Here is a 20269-nt window from a genome sequence, read left to right on the forward strand (position 1 = left end):
ATAGAGCATCAGCCTGCAGACTGAAGGGTCCTGGGTTCAATTCCAGTCAAGGGCACATGCCCAAATTGCCCACTCAATTCCCAGTAGGGGGCATGCAGGAGGCAGCCAATCAATGATATTGTCTCTCATTGTTGATGTTTCTATCTCTCTCTCCTTCTCCATTCCCCTCTGATATAAATACAAGTAAAAAATAAATTAATTAAAAATAAAAAACTTTAAAAAAATAGTGGGATATCATTTTTTTGAGGCATGACCTAAACCAAAATAAAGTTAAAAAATGATTCTGGGTAGTGATCTGGAAAGGAGAAGTAATTAGGGGCAGAGAACAGTTGCTTACAAGTACTTTTGTACCCACCCCCCCCACACACACACACTCTCTCTCTCTCTTTCTCTCTCTCTCTCTCTCTCACACACACACACACACACAGTATTTCTGTGTGTACATATACTTTTTTTAAAAAAAAATCCTCACCTGATGATAAGTATTCATTGATTTTAGAGGAAGGGGGAGAGAGGAAAACATCAATCTGTTGCCTCCTGTATGTGTCCCAACTGGGGAATAAATCCAAAACCTAGGTATGTGCCCTGACTGGGAACCAAACCCCACAACCTTTTGGTATACAGAACACTCTAACCCACTGAGCCACCCAGCCAGAGCTGTACACTATTTTTATTTGACCATGTACACATAAAAATTTCCCTAAAATCAAACCAACAAAGATGGGGTGGGGATGTGGGGTAGAATGGGGAGACAGAGGGTGATAGCTAAAAGGTACAGTTTCTTTTTGAAGTGGTGAAAACATTCTATAATTGACTGTGGTGATGGATATCTGTGAATATATTAAAAAACAATGTATTATGCACTTTAAATGGATGAGTTGTATGAAACAAAAATTACATCTCAATAAAGCTGTTGTTTTTTAAAAAATCAATGGTGTTCTTTCTTACTTTTCCCTTAAATGACTACATATTTCTCAACCATGTTCATATCACCAAACACCTGTCCTTCATAGGACTTACCAGAGATGTAATGTTATATTTGTTTGTAATTAACTGCTTAATGTCTATTTCCCATACCAGGCTGTAAACACCAACAGAGCAGGGATTATGTGTGTTGAGGTTGATCATTTTAATTCTACTTCTATTCTAATGCTTGAACCAAATACACATAATTCACTAGCTGTATATACTGGATTAAGATTATAAGATATAAAATTCTGGAAGTAGCACCTAACTCTAACACTAAACACTCACCCATATTTGCTTTAATTATGTTGAATTTCAAAGTAAATATTGAATAAACAGAATATAAGCCAATTTTGGTCGCTAGTATCTTCTCTAAGGTCATTAAGTTTTATTCAGCAAACTATGCATTAGAATAATTATGAGCACATAAATCTTCAGAATCTGCAACTGTCCTGATAACATTCACAAGGAGTGATCTGTCTTTTCCTTCCTCAGACTAAAGCCTAATACATAAGGATGCTCCTTTAGATTTGAGCACAGAAGAGAAATACAGAATTAAAAGAAAAGTTGAAGAAAAATTGTTTTGCTGTTAAATGTAAGGTCAAGAAGAAAAAGGAATGATCACAAATAGAATTTTTAAACACACATTTTCTTAAAAGGAAAGTAATTTCTATAAAAATCTTCACTTACAGAAGAATTTCAAAGGTTTAAGAATATGTTGAGGAATTCCATGAAATTTAAATTAACAAAAATGACAAAATGAAATGCTTACTTGAAAGGGGAATTGACGATATTTCAAATACTCTGCAAGTATATCTAACATCCGCACCATTTGAGAAAAAATAAGAACTCTATTGCCTCTTTCTCTTAGGCGAATTAACAGCTTGTCAAGAAGAATCAATTTTCCGCTACTACGGATTAAGTGCTAAGGAAACAATAAATTACAACTGTTATAATTTTTAAAAGAACTAATCAAATGAAACAAATGCCCCACCACTTAAACACAAGTTTAATTTTAAATTGAGATTTTAAATTTTCATAAAGTTGGAAAACAATTTGTTTTCAATTTACGAAATCTTCTAGGATGGCCTTTATCATTTTGCTCTATGCTTTAGGATAAAAATTTTCTTGCCACTTGGCACCTAGGTTTTTGTTATATTTTCAAGAGAAAAAAAGAGACATGGTCTCACTCTATTTGCTACTTATTACACTATTTCCCCAAAAATGTAAGCTGAAAAACAATACACTGGAACTAAGCATTCAAAGGTTTTGAAAGAGTAAGAAAATGTATTCTAGTTTATACATATAGAACTTCATGATCCTAGCACTTCAAAGCATTACTGTGACTGAATGTCAACTACTTTGTTCACACTTCTCATCTGTCTTTCTGAAGTAAGAAGGGTAAGATCTGAAGTCAAGATATCCTTCTTAAGACAACCATTTGCCATCATTACATATTCAGCATAATCATTATTAGTGATTTTTTTTTCACAATTATGAATACAATAAGATTTGCTGGATAAATTATAACAGCTCATAATTAGAAAGATCCATTTTTAGAAAAATGATCAAAATAATTGGATAAATTATAATTTTAAATGCATTGATAAAGACTAAAAGATAACAAACACCATTATTTAGATATACATTAGCCAAAGAGAACTTCTAACCAATATATTAAAGCCATTTTCAGTTATAACTGAAATAAACATTTCTAGAATTTTGTTTTACCAAAATTAGAGTATTTTAAAATTCTTACTTGTAAGGCCTCCTGTTTATTATAGAATTCATTATTGTCTGGTGGTTTAATGAGGTAGCAGTGATTACAACATTTCTTTAGCTCCATCATAATATTCAAAAAGCCTGAGGTACTGCCCTTGGAACCTTTGCTGAGGGCTTTGTAATTCCTAGTTAATATCCATCTGTCCAAAAAAAAAAAAAAAAAGAAAAGAAAAGAAAATGGTGTTTAGAAGAGGACAATACCAGGATGATAAAACCATAAAAAATAATCAAGCACCAAAGCAAAACTTTACCACTAGGAAGTTAACAGCTTCATATAATGGACTAAATCTTGTTCACAAGACTGATAGACCTCGTTCATAAGACTAACGATAACTTGTTATCTGAACTATTAAATAAAAATGGTAAAAGTTTAATGTAACATAGCTGAGTAGAATGTATTTATCCTTCCCCAAAAAATTTACTTTAAAAATGTAAATTGTATTGTCTATCTTAACCTTCCTATAAGTTTCACTCCATAGGTAGCTCATGTACAGACCTAAAAGAAATCTCATGAGAATACCTATTTTAGCCATTTCTCTAAATTACAATTACACAAGAAATGGAAAAATTATGGGTGATTATTTTATTACTCCCAATTATACACAATTCTTCTCATCATAAACCATTTGTTTTCTATCATCTTTTATTTTCTTCCTTTTTACAGTCTTAAAAGGTACTTAAAACAGTTATATCTCTCATTTGCTTCAAAATGATAGTAGTTGGGGGAAGTGGAGGAGGCTAGATAAAAGACTGGATGAGTTGAAAAAAACAAAGTGGAATAATGGGAATTTATTACACTATCCTCTTTTTGTATATATTTGGAATTTTCCATAATAAAAACCTAAAATTCATGCAATAAATTTATTTCTTTAAATGTATGGCATTACAGATTTTACGATAAAATAGGCTTCTGAGAATTCAAATGCATGCAGTACATTTTATGCAATTAGATATTTAAATAGATGTGTCATGCGATTAGATTTATTAACTCATTAATATATAAGATCTGACATGCATGATTTATACAAAATGATTTATTATTAAAAAAAAAAAAAAAGCAGACCTAAATATTTTTCTAAATTTCTCTTTATGGTCTCTACCTCTATCTGTCCATTACATAATGATCATATCTCTCTCTCTCTCTCTCTCTCTCTCTCTCTATATATATATATACATATGTATATGTATATGTATATGTACATGTATATGTATATATAAAAGCCTAAGCGACCGGCTGACTGTCTGGTAGCTATGACATGCACTGACCACCAGGGGGTAGACGCTCCATGCAGAAGCAAAAACCACAGGCATGGAAACATGGAATAGACTGATGAATCTCAGAGCGAAGAGGGGAGAGGGGAGCGTGGGAAGAGATTAACCAAAGATCTTATATGCATACTAGAGGCCCAGTGCACGAATTCGTTCACGGGTGGAGTCCAGCCGGCCCGGCCTCAATCAGGGCAGATCGGGGCTGGGCCTGTCGGGAGGAGGAGACGGCAGGAGGTTGCCTGGCCAGCCCACCCTGATCGGGACTGGGCTGGCTGGGGAGAGGGGCTGAGGGCAATTGGCCAGCAGGCCCTGCCCCAGATTGGGGTGAGGGGGCAGATTAGGGGCGGGGCTGTGGGCTTGCCTGCCCCGCCCCTGAATGGGGTGGGGGACCAATTGGGTCAGTGGCCAGGGGGAGGTTGGCTAGGCAGTCCTGGGGTGGGGCTGGGCAGGAGGAGGGGCTGCAGGAGGTTGGCCGGCTGGCCTGCCCCCTATTGAGGTAGAGGGAGGGTGATCAGGTGAAGGGCTGGCCGGGGGAAGGCCCGCAAGGTGTTTGGCTGGCTGCCCCACCCTCAATCGGGGTGCGAGAGGCTGATCAGGGGTGGGGCTGGCCGAGGGGAGGGGCTGCGGGAGGTTGGCCCCACCCCCTTATCAGCCGGTTCGCTTGCTGTAGTAGGCGTCATAGCGACCAGTCGTTCTGGCCATTAAGCCATTCCAGTTGCTGGCTTTTTATATATAGATATAGACTAGAGCCTGGTGCATAGATTCGTGCACTGGTGGGTCCCGCAGCCTGGCCTGGGGGGATCAAGCCGAAAGCAGCCCAATGCAATCCATGCATCATTGGGGTCCCTTACCTGGCTTGCAAGGATGGGGCTGAAACTGGCTCTCCAACATCCCAGAGGTCCCAGATTGCGAGGGGTGCAAGACAGGCTGAGGGACCCCACCAGTGCACAAATCTGTGCACCGGGCCTCTAGTAATTATATAACAATGCCTTAATACCATGGAAATCCTAACACTTAAAAGGAACCCTCTATAAAGTATGAAATAGAAAACAACTAATGATGTGTTAAAAGGTTAATGACTTAGTTTTGTATTACCCATGATGGGTGATGCCACTGAACACTGATTGCCATTAAATCTTTCTTTGCCCCAATATGCCACAGGATTCAAGAATTATAACTGTTTTAAGACCCTATTGGGGGGATGGGGACACCTCAATGTGACAAGTATAGGGCGCTTATTTATAATTAAATGTTTAGATCATGTGCTTAGTTTACAACTTACTTGTAATACTGTTTCTGTAAAGCACTCATTTCCATTCTTAGTATCTGCTCAACCTTAGCAGGAAGTGATTTTTCCACGTCTTTCTTAACTCTGCGTAACAGAAATGGCTCAAGTTCCTTGTGGAGGCTTGCATAACCATATTCTCTGCCTTTGCCATGCTCTTCTTCAAAATCTTCCCAGGAAGAAAACCTTACAAAGTTAAGAAAATGGAAGAATCACTAAAAACAGTCATATTGCAGATGAGATTTTTTTCAGGGTATTCATATGTAAACAAAAAATAGATTTTTTTTTTTTAGGGAAAAATTAGCTAAAATTTTTCAGTTTTAATAACTATCCTTCCCAACAAGTCCACTATATATCCATAAAGATAAAATATAAGTTGTTTTATAAAAATTATGAAAATCCTTGAGTTAAATAAAGATGAAGATTTTTCAAATACAGGAGTAATTATCACTAAAATATTTCTCAAATGATATAATCTTAAAGTTCTGAAACTACAGATAGAGTATGTATGTGACCCTGAAAAAGTTATTATACACATTTGGTCTAGTTTTCCTTACTTAGAAAATAGGATTACTAGCAAAGTAATCAGATTTGAGTGTTTTAAGCAAGGTATATTCTGAACATGGGCAAAATCAACTTTTATTAAAATGGGCTCCTTTATTTATTTACAAAATGAGAAAATTAACATAGCACTTACAAATATAAAATATCCCATTTTCCTTTTTTTTCCTTCTTAATAATCTGTGGGCCAATGTTTTAGGACAACAAAATCTCTTATTGACCTTATTACCTACACTATTACTTCCTGCTAAACTTAGCATAAAAACATTAATATTGTATATCCTGATTTATCTTACTTTTCTGGCATAATGAAATGAAGCAAAGACCAGAGCTCTTTGAGGGAGTTTTGTAGAGGAGTTCCAGTGATAAGGAGACGGTGATTGGACTTAAAGTCTATTAAAGTTTTATACAGAAGAGAATCATCATTCTTTAATCGATGTGCTTCATCTACACCTATAAATGCCCAATTTAGACCACCAAGGAATGCCTTAAAATGAACAGAAAAATACAGTTAATATTTTGAGAGAAAAATTGAATTCAAACTTATGCTTCTCATTTGACTGTAATTCAAATTATTAAAATGAGGCAAATTAAAATTAAAACCAAACCTAACTCAGATTTCAAATGAAAATTTTATCATTTTAAGATTAACTGGAATCCTCAAATCAAGTAATTAAACATGAAAATAAAGTTCCTTCCACGAACAATTTAGTCATTAGAAAACAGAGCATAATATCAAGTGAACATTTTTATCAATTTACAGACTAAAAACAAAACACTAATATCATTTAAAATTTTTACAAGAGATTTTTAACCCAAGTCCAGGAAAAGCCTTTATTAATGTCAACTTGGAGAAGACATAATACAAATTTGAAACAGTATCTTACTCCAATTATAGAATTCATCGTATGCTTCTAGAACTATACATTTCTCATATATAAACACGTGTCTGACTTAAATCAGAGACTTTATTCTGTTACTTAATAGTTGTATGACCTTAGGTTAAGTTCATTATCCTTTTGAGACTTGATTTTTCTTTCCAATAAAATAGAGATAGCAGTATCTTGTAAAGTAAATGAGAATTGAGATATTATAAAGAAACAAGACAATAGCTATAAAGCATTTAGAATAGTGCTGCATGCAGTGACAGTTCAATCCTGCTAGCTACCTACCTTCCTCCTCTCATAAATCAACACACTACACCAAACTAGTTTCATATAAGTTAAGAGTTGGCAAACTTTTATTTAAAGAGCCAGGCAGGAAATATTTTAGGCTTTCCAGACAAAGGTATGGTCTCTGTTGCATATTCTTTGGTTTGTTTTTACAACCTTTTAAAATGTAAATATTCTTCTTAGTTCAAGGGCTACAGCAGTGGTTCTCAACCTTCTGGCCCTTTAAATATAGTTCCTCATGTTGTGACCCAACCATAAAATTATTTTCATTGCCACTTCATAACTGTAATGTTGCTACTGTTATGAATCGTAATGTAAATATCTGATATGCAGGATGGTCTTAGGCGACCCCTGTGAAAGGGTCGTTCGACCGTCAAAGGGGCCGTGACCCACAGGTTGAGAACCACTGGGCTACAGAGTGTTGACCCTTAATTTACTATCTCATTCTGTCCACACACATTATAAAGAAAAAATTGACATCCATCAAACAAAAACATAGGAATACACACCTTATCCTTCAATAAAATTTCATAAGTTGTTAACAGTATGTTAAATTTTAACCGTTTGGTCTGGGGATGCATCCATTCATGAGTTCTTATCTATCAAGAAATGTTAAAGATAATTTTAAGATACACATTTTAAATAGTATAACTTTACTTGGATTTCTAAAATAAAATCCATTCAAAACACACAAAAATTATATACATGCTTATATAATAAAATAGTTTTGTTATTCCTTATATAGCCCAACAAGCTGTTAACCATGTAAGTAAAATGTATCAAAATCTTCCATAAAATAAAGCACACAGGTCTTTTAATACTGTACACTTTTCACTGAAGAAAGTTAACACAACACTAGTGATTAACTCATTTAATAACATTTATGGATGAAATATGATATCTGTGATTTGCTTCCCAATAATTGGGAGGAAAATACCAGGTAGAGGAACAGATGAAACAAAACTGGCAATGAGTTAAAACTTTGAAGCTGGAGATAGGCACATGAAGGTTTATTATACTCTTCTGTTGGATTTCATGTATATTTGAAATTTTCCATTAGAAAGAAAAAATAATCTATAAAGTAACAATAAACCAAAATTTGATTTTTAATTACAGCCAATTAAAAATGTACTGAGCACTTACTTTTTGGCAAGTTCTATGTTAGAAACTAAGACCAGAAAACAAATGAAATATTTCTCTTCAAAGAAAAGTATGCCTATATTTCATAAATTTGTGAAGATACCACTTACCATGTTTCTACTGTTAATGTCACCTAAATAAACCACAGCATTCATTTGAGAAGCCCATGTCTGAATTTCCCTTTGCCAGGACGTGAGAGTGGAGAGTGGTACTACTAATAGAAAAGGTCCATATAATTGATGTTCATTAAACAAATAGTTCAGAAATGAAATCGTCTGTATTGTTTTTCCAAGGCCCATTTCATCGGCAAGTATGCAACTATTTCCTCTACAAAGTTAAAAACAAAAATCATGTATGCAATAAAGATTCAAATTTACAAAGAAACTTTTTACATAATTCAAGTATAAGTTTATATGACCAGTTAAATAAAATTAATCTGAAAGGTATTATATACAATATACCACTTTTATTAGCTTTAAATAACAAAGGTAAAGGTATAAGAAAAGCAGAGGGAGTTTACCATTTTAGGGCAGAAGAATCTTAGAAATTGAAAGTATTTTCCAATTAATCAACTATGTAGCCAAGAACTCAATCCATCTTCCAATGGTAGAGTTCGAATATATTAAGTAAAAAGTAGGAAGAACATATAGCAGGAAAAACTATAGCTATGGTAAAGTTAAAAAAAAAAAAGCACCCTAGAGTCACCTTATATTGTTAATAATGGAGCAGTGGACATGGGAGAGAGAGGAAAAAATGGAAGGGCTAACCGGGTATTAGAAATAACTGGGAAGAAGAGAAATAGTCCAAGACTAGTGTGGGATAGGAATATATATGTTCTGAGTTTAAGATGAACAAAAACTTAAGTACTGTGACAGGTTAAACTAAAAACGACATTACTTTTTCTTCTTAGTATGTAATAAGTATTGTTTATGTACAAGCAATTCAAAGACTTGCATATAAATACTAAAGGGTCTCATTCTTTATGTTGGGGAATCTTTTCCAAATCCTATAATTGTAACAATCTTACCCTTCCAAATTGAACAGATGATTCAAAATACACTTACTTGCACCAAGAGTGAGCAAGCCAATTTAAACCATTCAGTTGATAATCTCTTAATTCTAAACCTTCATGTCCCCCAATATAGGATGGCTGCTTCTTTAGGGCTACAAATCTTGGCCTTTGTTTTAATACCTTTAGTAGAAATAAATGTTAATATGAAAAATTATTAAATGTAAGAAATTATATTAAAGGATGAAAAATCTCAGCTTTTCCCATAAATTTTGAAATATCATCTCAAATCAAATTCAGAAATTCCATGACTCAAAATATACTTGATTCAGTTAAAGGAGACTGTCTTCTATTATTATAACAAGAACATACAGTGAAACATTTTGCCCTCCTTTTGAATGAAAAATTAAAGAGATAATTAAGTTCCTGATGAAATATTTGGGTCTTGTGTATTTCCAGCTATGTTATCCATTCACTTTAAGCACTGCTAAGCCCTGACATAGAAATAAATCATAAAACTGGCTTACCCTCCTATTGGATTTCTGATTTCTAAGTTACCATTATTAATTTAATTCAATCTTGTAATAAGAAATTCCAGTGGTACTTAGACCCCAAAATTATCACTAATAATAACTTAAAATACACAGATCTTATATTAGGCATGGTAGGCCTGGATACCTTATAGATACGTGACTTTTCCTTTCCTACCTTCAAAGAAAATATTCACTACCTTTTAAACCAATCATATACACCTAGTTTCCAGAGGATGTTCTATTTTTTTGTCCTAAACTTACTCACCACAACTACCACCACCAATTTATCATCTTTCTGACACAGTTTTGCTCACCAAGGCTAAAAGACAGTGCCACATCTAAGATCACACAGTAATTACAGGAATATCATTTCCTATAAGATTTACCAACCAAGTAGTTCTTTCTTAGCCTATCCAAAATCAGGATCTAACTCTCTAACCTGGACTTGTAATACTTAAGATGCACAAATACATTTTCAATATTAAAAATGTGAAATAATACTCACTTTGCAATCTTTAAAAGGAGTGGTTTTTGACTGATTTCTGCTAAAATATTCGTCTATACATGCTTGAAACTTTTTGGAAATGAGAGCACCATCCTCCCAGCTGCACTCTGAGTATGGAAGGCCCTGCCATTTGCAATAATAATCAGGATAACCAGCTGCTGACTTTTGATTGGAATGAGCTGTGAGATAAATCAGATTTTGTTTAAAATTAAATCTTACCCAATGAATAATTCTTGTTAAAAATTACACAAGTAAAAATTAATCATGTTTTACAATACTCTATTATTTCATAAAAGCAAGCTACTGTGTTTAATGTGTAAGCAGTAAATTTAAGATTTTTTTCAGATGTTTAATTAGAAACATTTATTACTAACCAATGATTCGCTCCACTATTTGATACTGTTTATGCAGATCATCTGTAAGTTCTTGCTGGCAATTATAATATTCCACATCTTCTGGAGAAGCATTTTTCAACCTGAAATATTAAAGCAAGGAACATGCTTCAAAATCTTGCCTAAATAACCTGTCCCCCAAAAAACTATCAGTAACATGTACTCCTTGTTAATAAAAACCTTAGTAATAATCTTAAATCTATAAAAATATTAATACATGTCATATTTACCATCTTTTTGTTTCCTGATCTTTTTTCTTATAATTATCCAATTTTTTCATTCCTCTAACATTCTGCTGTTTAAGGGTTTCTTCTGTCTCCCAAGTATTGTGAATATGGGACCATCCTTTCCATTTAATTAAATATTGGATTTCTCCTGGTTCCTTGTTTTTTTCAAATCCTGCATTTGGGTCACCATCTGCTTCAACTGCATAGATGGTTGTTGTAGCACCAGTAGCTGAAAAGCAAAGCACAATACATTCCCTGTAATTCTGTTATAGGAATACTTCCATTCAACTCAAAAATTAAAGAATATGAATAGAAAAATATATGCTCTCGTAAGTCAAATATCAGGGCACAGGAATTTATGTGAAGTTACATTATATGTATGCAATAAAAACTCAGAATTTTAGAACAGAAAAATTATCTAATTTAATCACCTCAGTATTAAAATTAGAAAAAACAAGGTCAAAACTTAGTGGCAAACCTAAGAGTATACAGCAATATACAATAACTGTTGATTGGGAGACTGATACTTAGAAACTAAAATAACTTAAAATCATTTTTAAAAGCTGCATGCCTGAAATCACTATGTCAAAGAAATACCTGCACTCCCATGTTCACTGTAGCATCATTTATAATAGCCAAGCCAAGGAAACAATCTAAGTGTCCATCCAGCAACAGATGAATGGATAAAGAAAGTTTGATATACACACACACATATATATATGAATATTATCATCCATTATCATCCATTAAAAAGGAAATCTGCCATTGTGACATGGACTTTGAGGGCATTATGCTGAGTGAAATAGGTCAGACAGAGAAAGGCAAATACTATATGCTCTCATGTACAAAAGCTTTAAAAAAAAAAAAAACACCAAACAACCTAGTAGAAAAAGAGATTAGATTTATAGTTATCAGAGGTGGGAGGAATATGATGAAAGTAGCCAAAAGGTTCAAAATTCCAGTTATAAGATAAATAGTACTAGGATGTAATGTATAACATAATGACTATAGTCAACACTGCTATATGGTAGATTTGAAAGTTACTAAGAGAGTAGATTCTTTTTTTTTTTTTTAATTAAATTTACTGGGGTGATATTGGTCAACATAAACATATAGGTTTCGGGTGTGGGTTTTTACATTATAAGATTTGTATATTGCACTGTGTGCTCACGGCCCAGTCAAATCTTCTCCTGTCACCATACATTAGGGCCCCCTCTGGCAATCACCACTCTGCTGTTTGTATTCATGAGTTTCAGTTTTATATCTCACATGAGTGAATTCATATGGTTCTTAGCCTTTTCTGACTGACTTATTTCACTTAGCATACTCTCAAGGTCCATCCATGCTGTTGCAAATGGCGCTATTTCATCCTTTTTTATGGCTGAGTAGTATTCCATTGTGTCTATGTACTACACCTTACTAAGAGAGCAGATTCTAAAAATTCTCACACTGGAGAAATTTTTCTTTCTTTCCTTTTTTATTTATTGTATCTATGAGCTATTGGATGTTACCTAAACTTATTGTGGTAATTATTTTGCAATACAGGTAAATCATTATGCTGTCCAACTTAAACTTATACAATGCTGTATGTCAATTATATCTCAACTAGAGGCCCGTTGCAGAAAGATTCCTGCAAGAATAGGGCTTTCTGCAGCTGGAGTGAAGCAGCGGAGAAGGGAGTGAAACCCGCCAAGGCGGGCTTCGCTCCCTTCTCCGCTGCCTCGGCTCCACTCCCGTCTCCGCTGCCTCTGCTCCCTCCCTTCTCCACTGCTTTGCTCCCTTCTGCAGCACTTGGCTTCCTTCTACGCTGTCTTCAGTCTTCGCTCCACGCCTGCGTATGCAAATTAACCACAATCTTTGTTGGGTTAATTTGCATACTCACTCTGATTGGCTGGTGGGCGTAGCGGAGTGACACCAATTTGCATGTTTCTCTTTTATTAGTGTAGACTAGAGGTCCGGTGCACGAAATTTGTGCATGGGGGAGGGGGGATGTCCCTCAGTATGGCCTGTACCCTCTCCAATCCAGGACCCCTTAGGGGATGTCTAACTGCTGGTTTAGGCCCGATCCCTAAGGAATCGGGCCTAAACCGGCAGTTGATCATCCCTCTTGCAATCCCGAACCACTGGCTCCTAACCACTCACCTGCCTGCCGTCCTGATCCCCCTAACTGCTCTCCCCTGATGGCCTGATCCCTCTAACTGCTCTCCCCTGCTGGCCTGATCCCTAACTGCTCTCCCCTGCCGGCCTGATGATCCCTAACCGCCTCTGCCTCGGCCCCGCCACCATGGCTTTGTCCGGAAGGATTCCTGGAAGGTCATATGGAAGATGTCCTGTCTAATTAGCATATTACCGTTTTATTCGATAATACAAAAAGGAGAAAAATGCATGTCAAGAAAAGGAAAATTAACCCACATATTTGAGGTAAAACAAAAATACATTAAAAAAAAAAAAAACTCTCCAAAATCAGAACAAGAAAGAAAAAAACCAAACTCTGTGAAATCAAAAGTACCTATATAACTATTATTTAGGCATGGCAACAGAAAAACTCAAATACACAGGTTAAAAATTTTATATTTATCTGAAATACATGAACTGAGATTAAATACCTATTTGTTGGGAAGAAAATACTCAAGCAATGCAAAGTATATTTTACAGCAAATAAGTAAAACAGAAGAAAATCTACAATCTTGGCTTTCAAAATTAAAAAATCTTCAAGAAATATTTTATTAATCTAGTAATATTATTGAAACCACCAAACAGTAAACGTGTTTTGTTTTTAAATACCTCCTTTTCTCCCAATCCGACAATCCATAAATCGTTCTATTGTTTCGAATTCCTCTTCCTCGGGTTGAGGAACATCCTCTCCACAGACTTCAAGGAGGTCATCAGAATCTGTTTTCATTTCTTCATCTTCCTTATAGCTCACATTGACAGTTGCTTGGCGACGAGAACTTCTTTTATCATTATCATAATCTTCATCGTCGTCCTCCTCAGATGAATCAATCTGTCTCTTTTTTTGTCCAAGAATCTTCTTTCCATTTTTTGACTTAGATCTAGGAAAGACCAGGGAGAGAGAGGTGTTTTATAGAAACAATGTCATAAAACCAGAGTTGAGAAACTATATACAAAAAGAATAAATACCTTCTATAACCAACAATTTTCAGCAAATTGAGAACATATTTACCTATTTTGAGGTTTTCTACTTTTAACTTTGTTTTTTGGTTCATAATCAGATTCCGTTTCATCACAACTGCTTTTATCTCCTCCTTCTTCAGATTCTGAATCTGAACCAGATTGAGATGGAGATCCTGATGCAGACATCTGCCAATCTTCACTGTACGTAAAATATATAAAATACATTTATTTATATTTACATCCTATTGCAAATTTTATCTGATAAAATACAAAAATAATAAAATAAATTGTATTCTAAATATTAAAAATATTGTTGCTTTCATGCATACTAAAAACACTTGTGTCTGTAGAAAAAGAAAAACATTCTAGAAAATATTTGTCATAGATTTCTCCCATAACTCCAGAGTTTTGTTAATCATTTATACCTCAATGAATGGCCATACATAAATGTTAGTTTGATTATCACTATGGATGAAAACAGTATACTAATTTTAAGAAACACAGGGTTTAATTTTTAAAATATTGTATATTGATCATACTTACCCACTTAAAAACAAAAATTCAAATCTCTTACAATTATCTGGAGATAGTGAATTTAAAAATATACCCTTCAAAACTGATTTTAAAAAATAGTACATGTTCATCAAAAAACTTAAAACAGAATATGGGAAAATATATTTTTGAAAAATCAGCCCATCTCAACCTTTAATTATTACCTACATTACTATTTTCAGTCTAATTCCAATCAACATGTACAAACAAAATAGTGGACGCACATTTTAATATTCTGCCATAATATAAATTCCGAATAAAAGATTTACAATGAGTTCTATATAAGAACTGTCTCACAGTCACTGCTTCTACTCCATTGCTCTGAATCTCTTGTACTAATGACTATGTTAATGGTTACATAAGCAAGTACATATGATAAGATCTGGTTTATAATAAAAACATAATAGAGAAACAAATTCTTTTTTATCTTGAAATCTTTTTTTTTTATTTTGTTGAGGATTTTTTAAATATATTTTATTGATTTTTTAAAGGGAGGAAGGGAGAGAGATAGAGTTAGAAACATGGATGAGAGAGAAACATCGATCAGCTGCCTCCTGCACATCACCTACTGGGGATGTGCCCGCAACCCAGGTACATGCCTTTGACCAGAATCGAACCCTGGACCCTTCAGTCCGCAGGCTGACGCTCTATCCACTGAGCCAAACCGGTTTTGGCTTGAAATCTTTTCAGAGTTTACACATTAGCAGTAACAAGTGGCAGAATATATGAAAAATCTCCATTTTATATTTTTATAATATAAATTATGATTTTTATATCCAAGCAAGTCTATTAATCATCCAACATTACTCTTTTTAAAATATATATATTTTATTGATTTTTACAAAGAGGAAGGGAGATAGAGTTAGAAACATTTATGAGAGAGAAACATTGATGGGCTGCCTCCTGCACGCCCCCTACTGGGAATCGAGCCAGCAAGCAAGGTACATGCCCTTGACCAGAATCAAACCTGGGACCCTTCAATCCACAGGCTGATGCTCTATCCACTGAGCCAAACCAGTTACGGCCCGACATTACTCTTATTCTTTGCTTGCACCTATGTTGAGTTTAGAAATTACTAACTGAAGAAGAGTTACATATCTGATGAGACACAATAGCTGAAAATGAACTTAGTAAAGTAGAAGACAGATCTGGGAAAATTAGCCAGATTGTAGCATAGAAATAAAAAGATATAAAACATATATAGTAAGATTCATGGAAGATAGGATAGATGATCCAATAAATATATACAACGGATATGATCCAAGACAAATTTACATCTATTAATATTAGTACTAGAGAGAGAAAATACCCAGATACAATGACTGAATTTTCAGAAACTAATAAAAGATATGCATCTTCATGTTAAAGATGCATAAGATTAGATGCAAAAGCAGAGTAACAGATTCAAAGCTAGATATATCAAAGTGAAAATGCAAAATATCAAAGAAAATTGAAGAAGAGACAATAGGAAAATGCTTTCGAAAACAATGAGAGGAAAAAAACTCAGACCATCTAAATATCTGAATTGAGAATCTGAAGTACTTCTAATACTTGAAGAAATTATAGTGAGTTCCTAAATGAGTTCTACAAAGTAAATTTCATGTGCAGATGAATAGTAAGAATAACTGTTACCATAAATTAACAGAGTCACCCCAAATCCATCATCAGTTGATCCTTTACACCTTTATACTGAAGTTAAGATTTTTCTGACATTATCAATAACCAGATATTTTGAAGTTTAAAAATATATAAGGGAGAGGAGTTATAGGAGATAAACAAGTAGCACAAAAACCTTAAGTCATCACAGAAAAATAAATGTCAAGAATTAATGGTTTAACCCAGCAGGCATGGCTAGGTAGTTGAGCGTTGACCTATGAACCAGGGGGTCATGGTTTGCTTCCCAGTCAGGGAACATGCCCAGGTTGGGGTTCCAATCCCCAGTGGGGGGTGTGCAGGAAGCAGCTGATCAATGACTCTCTCTTATCAATGATGTTTCTATCTCTCCCTCTCCATTCCTCTCTGAAATCAGTAAAAATATATTTAAAAAATAATTAATGGTTTAAATTAACCTAATCAAATGTCATGAACCAAGAGTTTACAAAAGTCCATTTTTGGTAGCAATTTCTAATAAAGGAAGAAATACAGAATCAATAGGATTTTCTTGATATGAGAGCAAGTAATTAATTGCACAAAATCACATACTCTTTATGCTTTTTCCTTTTGACCTCACTCGATGTGTCATCAGAATCTTCACTGCTAGAGGAATCCTGTAGGAAAAAAATAATCAAAGTTAATGTTATTAATGATTGCAATTTAACCATCACATCAAATTTTTGCTTGTCATATTATTTAAAGTTCACTTTGCTAGTAACAGTAAATATAAAACCTCTTTTTCCCATGTTGTTATGTTTAGACCATTAGCACATAAAGTGATCAATAACATTTCTATTCAAATTTATAATACAGCCAGTGAAATTAGGTAAACATTATGTCAGCATTTTGTACAAAATTTTAAAATCTGTCATCTGTTACATATAAGGGAGCTCCCTCAACAGAAACTTTACAGACATAAAATATTCAAAATGATGAAAAGCAAGGACCTACAAATAAGATTACTCAACTCAGCAAGGCTATCATTTAACATGAAAGGAGAAAGGAAGCTCAAGGAGTTTATCACCACCAAACCAGCATTATAAGAAACTAGAGGCCCGGTGCACAAAAATTTGTGCACTCGGGGGTCCCTCAGCCCAGCCTGTGCCCTCTCACAGTCTGGGACCCCTCAGGGGATGTCCACCTGCTGGCTTAGGCCTCCTCCCCGGGGGATTGTGCCTAAGCTGGCAGTGATACATCCCTTGGGGGATGTCCACTTGCTAGCGGGCCGAAGCTGCAGTTGAACATCCACAGAGCTGCTGAGGAGGCAGGAGAGGCTCCCACCATCGCCAATGTGATGCCTTCAGCCTGGCTTGTGGCTGAGCAGAGCTCCCCCTGTGGGAGTGCACTGACTACCAGGGGGCAGCTCCTGCATTGAGCATCTGCCCCCTGGTGGTCAGTGTGTATCATAGTGACCAGTCATTCCCAGTCGTTCTGCTGTTAGGGTCAATTTGCACATTACCGCCCTAACGGGTTTGGCTCAGTGGATAGAGCATCTGCCTGGGGACTGAAGGGTCCCAGGTTCGATTCTCGTCAAGGGCATGTACTCTGGTGGCGTACACATCCCCAGTAGGGGGTGTGCAGGAGGCAGCTGATCGAAGTTTCGCTCTCATCGATGTTTCTAACTCTCTATCCCTCTCCCTTCCTCTCTGTAAAAAATCAATAAAATATATTTGGGAAAAAAAATTGCATGTGCATATTACCCTTTTATTATATAGGATAGAAGCCTGGTGCACCGGTGGGAGCCAGCTGGCTTGCCCTGAAGGGTGTCCCAGATCAGGGTGGGGAGGGGACCCCCAGCTCCCTACGATTGCCCACGCCGCCCATGCAGCCTCAGCCCACAGCTGCAGCCTCCCCCAATCATGGGCTCCGCCCCTGCCAGGGCCTTACGCCTCTGGCCGAGGTGTTAGGCCCGGACAGGGGACCCCCCAAGCTGCAGCCCCCCCCGATCGTGGACTCCGCCCCTGCCCGGGCCTTACGCCTCTGGCCGAAGTGTTGGGCCCGGGCAGCGGGGACCCCCCAAGCTGCAGTCACCCCCATCGTGGACTCCGCCCCTGCCCGGGCCTAAGGCCTCTGGCCGAGGCGTTGGGCCCGGGCAGCGGGGACCCCAGCTGCAGCCGCCTCTGCCCGGGCCTAAGGCCTCTGGCCGAGGCGTTAGGCCCCGGGCAGGGGATCCCCCAAGCTGCAGCCGCCCCCCGATAGTGGACTCCGCCCCTGCCTGGGCCTTACGCCTCTGGCCGCAGCGTTAGGCCCGGGCAGGGGACCCCCCAAGCTGCAGCCGCCCCCCGATCGTGGACTCCGCCCCTGCCCGGGCCTTACGCCTCTGGCCAAGGCGTTGGGCCCGGGCAGCAGGGACCCCCAGCTGCAGCCGCCCCTGCCAGGGCCTAAGGCCTCTGGCCGAGGCATTAGGCCCGGGCTGGGGACCCCCCAAGCTGCAGCCGCCCCCCGATCGTGGACTCCGCCCCTGCCCGGGCCTTACGCCTCTGGCCGAGGCGTTGGGCCCGGGCAGCAGGGACCCCCAGCTGCAGCTGCCCCTGCCCGGGCCTAAGGCCTCTGGCCGAGGCATTAGGCCCGGGCAGGGGACCCCCCAAGCTGCAGCCGCCCCCCGATCATGGACTCCGCCCCTGCCTGGGCCATACGCCTCTGGCCGAGGCGTTAGGCCCGGGCAGGGGACCCCCCAAGCTGCAGCCGCCCCCGATCGTGGACTCCGCCCCTGCCCGGGCCTTACGCCTCTGGCCGAGGTGTTGGGCCCGGGCAGCGGGGACCCCCCAAGCTGCAGTACCCCCATCATGGACTCCGCCCCTGCCCGGGCCTCACGCCTCTGGCCGAGGCGTTGGGCCCGGGCAACAGGGACCCCCAGCTGCAGCCGCCCTTGCCCGGGCCTAAGGCCTCTGGCCGAGGCGTTAGGCCCAGGCAGGGGACCCCTCAAGCTGCAGCCGCCCCCGATCGTGGACTCGCCCCTGCCCGGGCCTTACGCCTCTGGCCGAGGCGTTAGGCCCGGGCAGGGGACCCCCCAAGCTGCAGCCGCCCCCGATCGTGGACTCCGCCCCTGCCCGGGCCTTACGCCTCTGGCCGAGGCGTTGGGCCCGGGCAGCAGGGACCCCAGCTGCAGCCAGCCCTGCCGGGCCTAAGGCCTCTGGCCGAGGCGTTTGGCCGGGGCTGGGGACCCCCCAAGCTGCAGCCGCCCCCGATCGTGGACTCCGCCCCTGCCCAGCTCCCATCGCTGGCTCCACCCCTACTTCCCACTATCACTGGCCAGTGCGGCAAAGCCAGGATTCTCCGATCATGGCTGGGGGGCAGGGCAAAGGCGGCCCTGGGGGCCGCCTTTGCCCTGTCCCCCGGCTTTTAGCTCCCCCCTGGGTTTCTGATCACTGTCAGTGCCAGGGGGCTTCTTCTGTGCTTTCCCTTTTGCCTTCCTGCATTGTGCCTACATATGCAAATTAACCGCCATCTTTGTTGACAGTTAACCGCCATCTTGGCTGGTGGTTAATTTGCATATCTCGCTAATTAGCCAATGGGAAGGGTAGCGGTTGTACACCAATTACCATTTTTCTCTTTTATTAGTGTAGATGTTAAAGGGACTTCTTTAAGGAGTTAAAAAAATGATGAAAACTACAAATAAAATGGCAGTCACCACATACCTATAAATAATTACTTTAAATGGAATGAATTAAATGCTCCAATCAAAAGACAGGGCAGCTGAATGGAGAAGAAAATAAGACAACAATTTGGCAACATGCACAAGAGACCCACTTCAGATTGAAAGACACACACAAACCGAATATAAAGAGATGGAAAAAGCTATTTTATGCAAAAGGAAATGAAAAGAAGCTGGAGCAGCTATGTTTGTATCAGACAAAATAGACTTTAAAAATAAAGGCTATAATGCCCCGCTCGTATGGCTCAATGGTTGAGCACTGACTCATGAACCAGGAGATCCAGGTTCAATTCCTGGTCAAGGCACATGCCTGAGTTGCAGGCTTGATCCCCAGTAGGGGGCATGCAGGAGGCAGCGGATCAAACATCACCATTGATGTTTCTGTCTCTCTCTCCCTTCCTCTCTCTGAAATCAATAAAAACAAAAAAAGAAC

At 38.4% G+C, this 20269-nt stretch overlaps 1 protein-coding gene across 2 annotated transcripts in view; it reads right to left on the minus strand.

Moving 5' to 3' along the window:
• Nucleotides 1–20269, minus strand: part of CHD1 (chromodomain helicase DNA binding protein 1) — a 77413-nt gene that overhangs the window by 33010 nt on the left and 24134 nt on the right. For both annotated transcript variants that reach the window (XM_070412381.1, XM_070412380.1), the window contains exons 5-17: nt 16731–16795; nt 14026–14175; nt 13626–13894; nt 10845–11070; nt 10597–10697; nt 10223–10401; nt 9240–9367; nt 8286–8502; nt 7545–7634; nt 6160–6350; nt 5300–5488; nt 2726–2888; nt 1739–1891 (exon numbers count right to left, since the gene is read on the minus strand). In XM_070412381.1, the coding sequence (XP_070268482.1) occupies nt 1739–1891; nt 2726–2888; nt 5300–5488; nt 6160–6350; nt 7545–7634; nt 8286–8502; nt 9240–9367; nt 10223–10401; nt 10597–10697; nt 10845–11070; nt 13626–13894; nt 14026–14175; nt 16731–16795 (2121 nt within the window). The remainder of the gene's footprint in view (nt 1–1738; nt 1892–2725; nt 2889–5299; nt 5489–6159; nt 6351–7544; nt 7635–8285; nt 8503–9239; nt 9368–10222; nt 10402–10596; nt 10698–10844; nt 11071–13625; nt 13895–14025; nt 14176–16730; nt 16796–20269) is intronic.

The sequence above is a fragment of the Myotis yumanensis genome, unplaced genomic scaffold, assembly GCF_028538775.1.
Source record: "Myotis yumanensis isolate MYYU_CA2020_CCGP unplaced genomic scaffold, mMyoYum1.0.hap1 SCAF_4, whole genome shotgun sequence".
NCBI classification, from domain to species: domain Eukaryota; kingdom Metazoa; phylum Chordata; class Mammalia; order Chiroptera; family Vespertilionidae; genus Myotis; species Myotis yumanensis.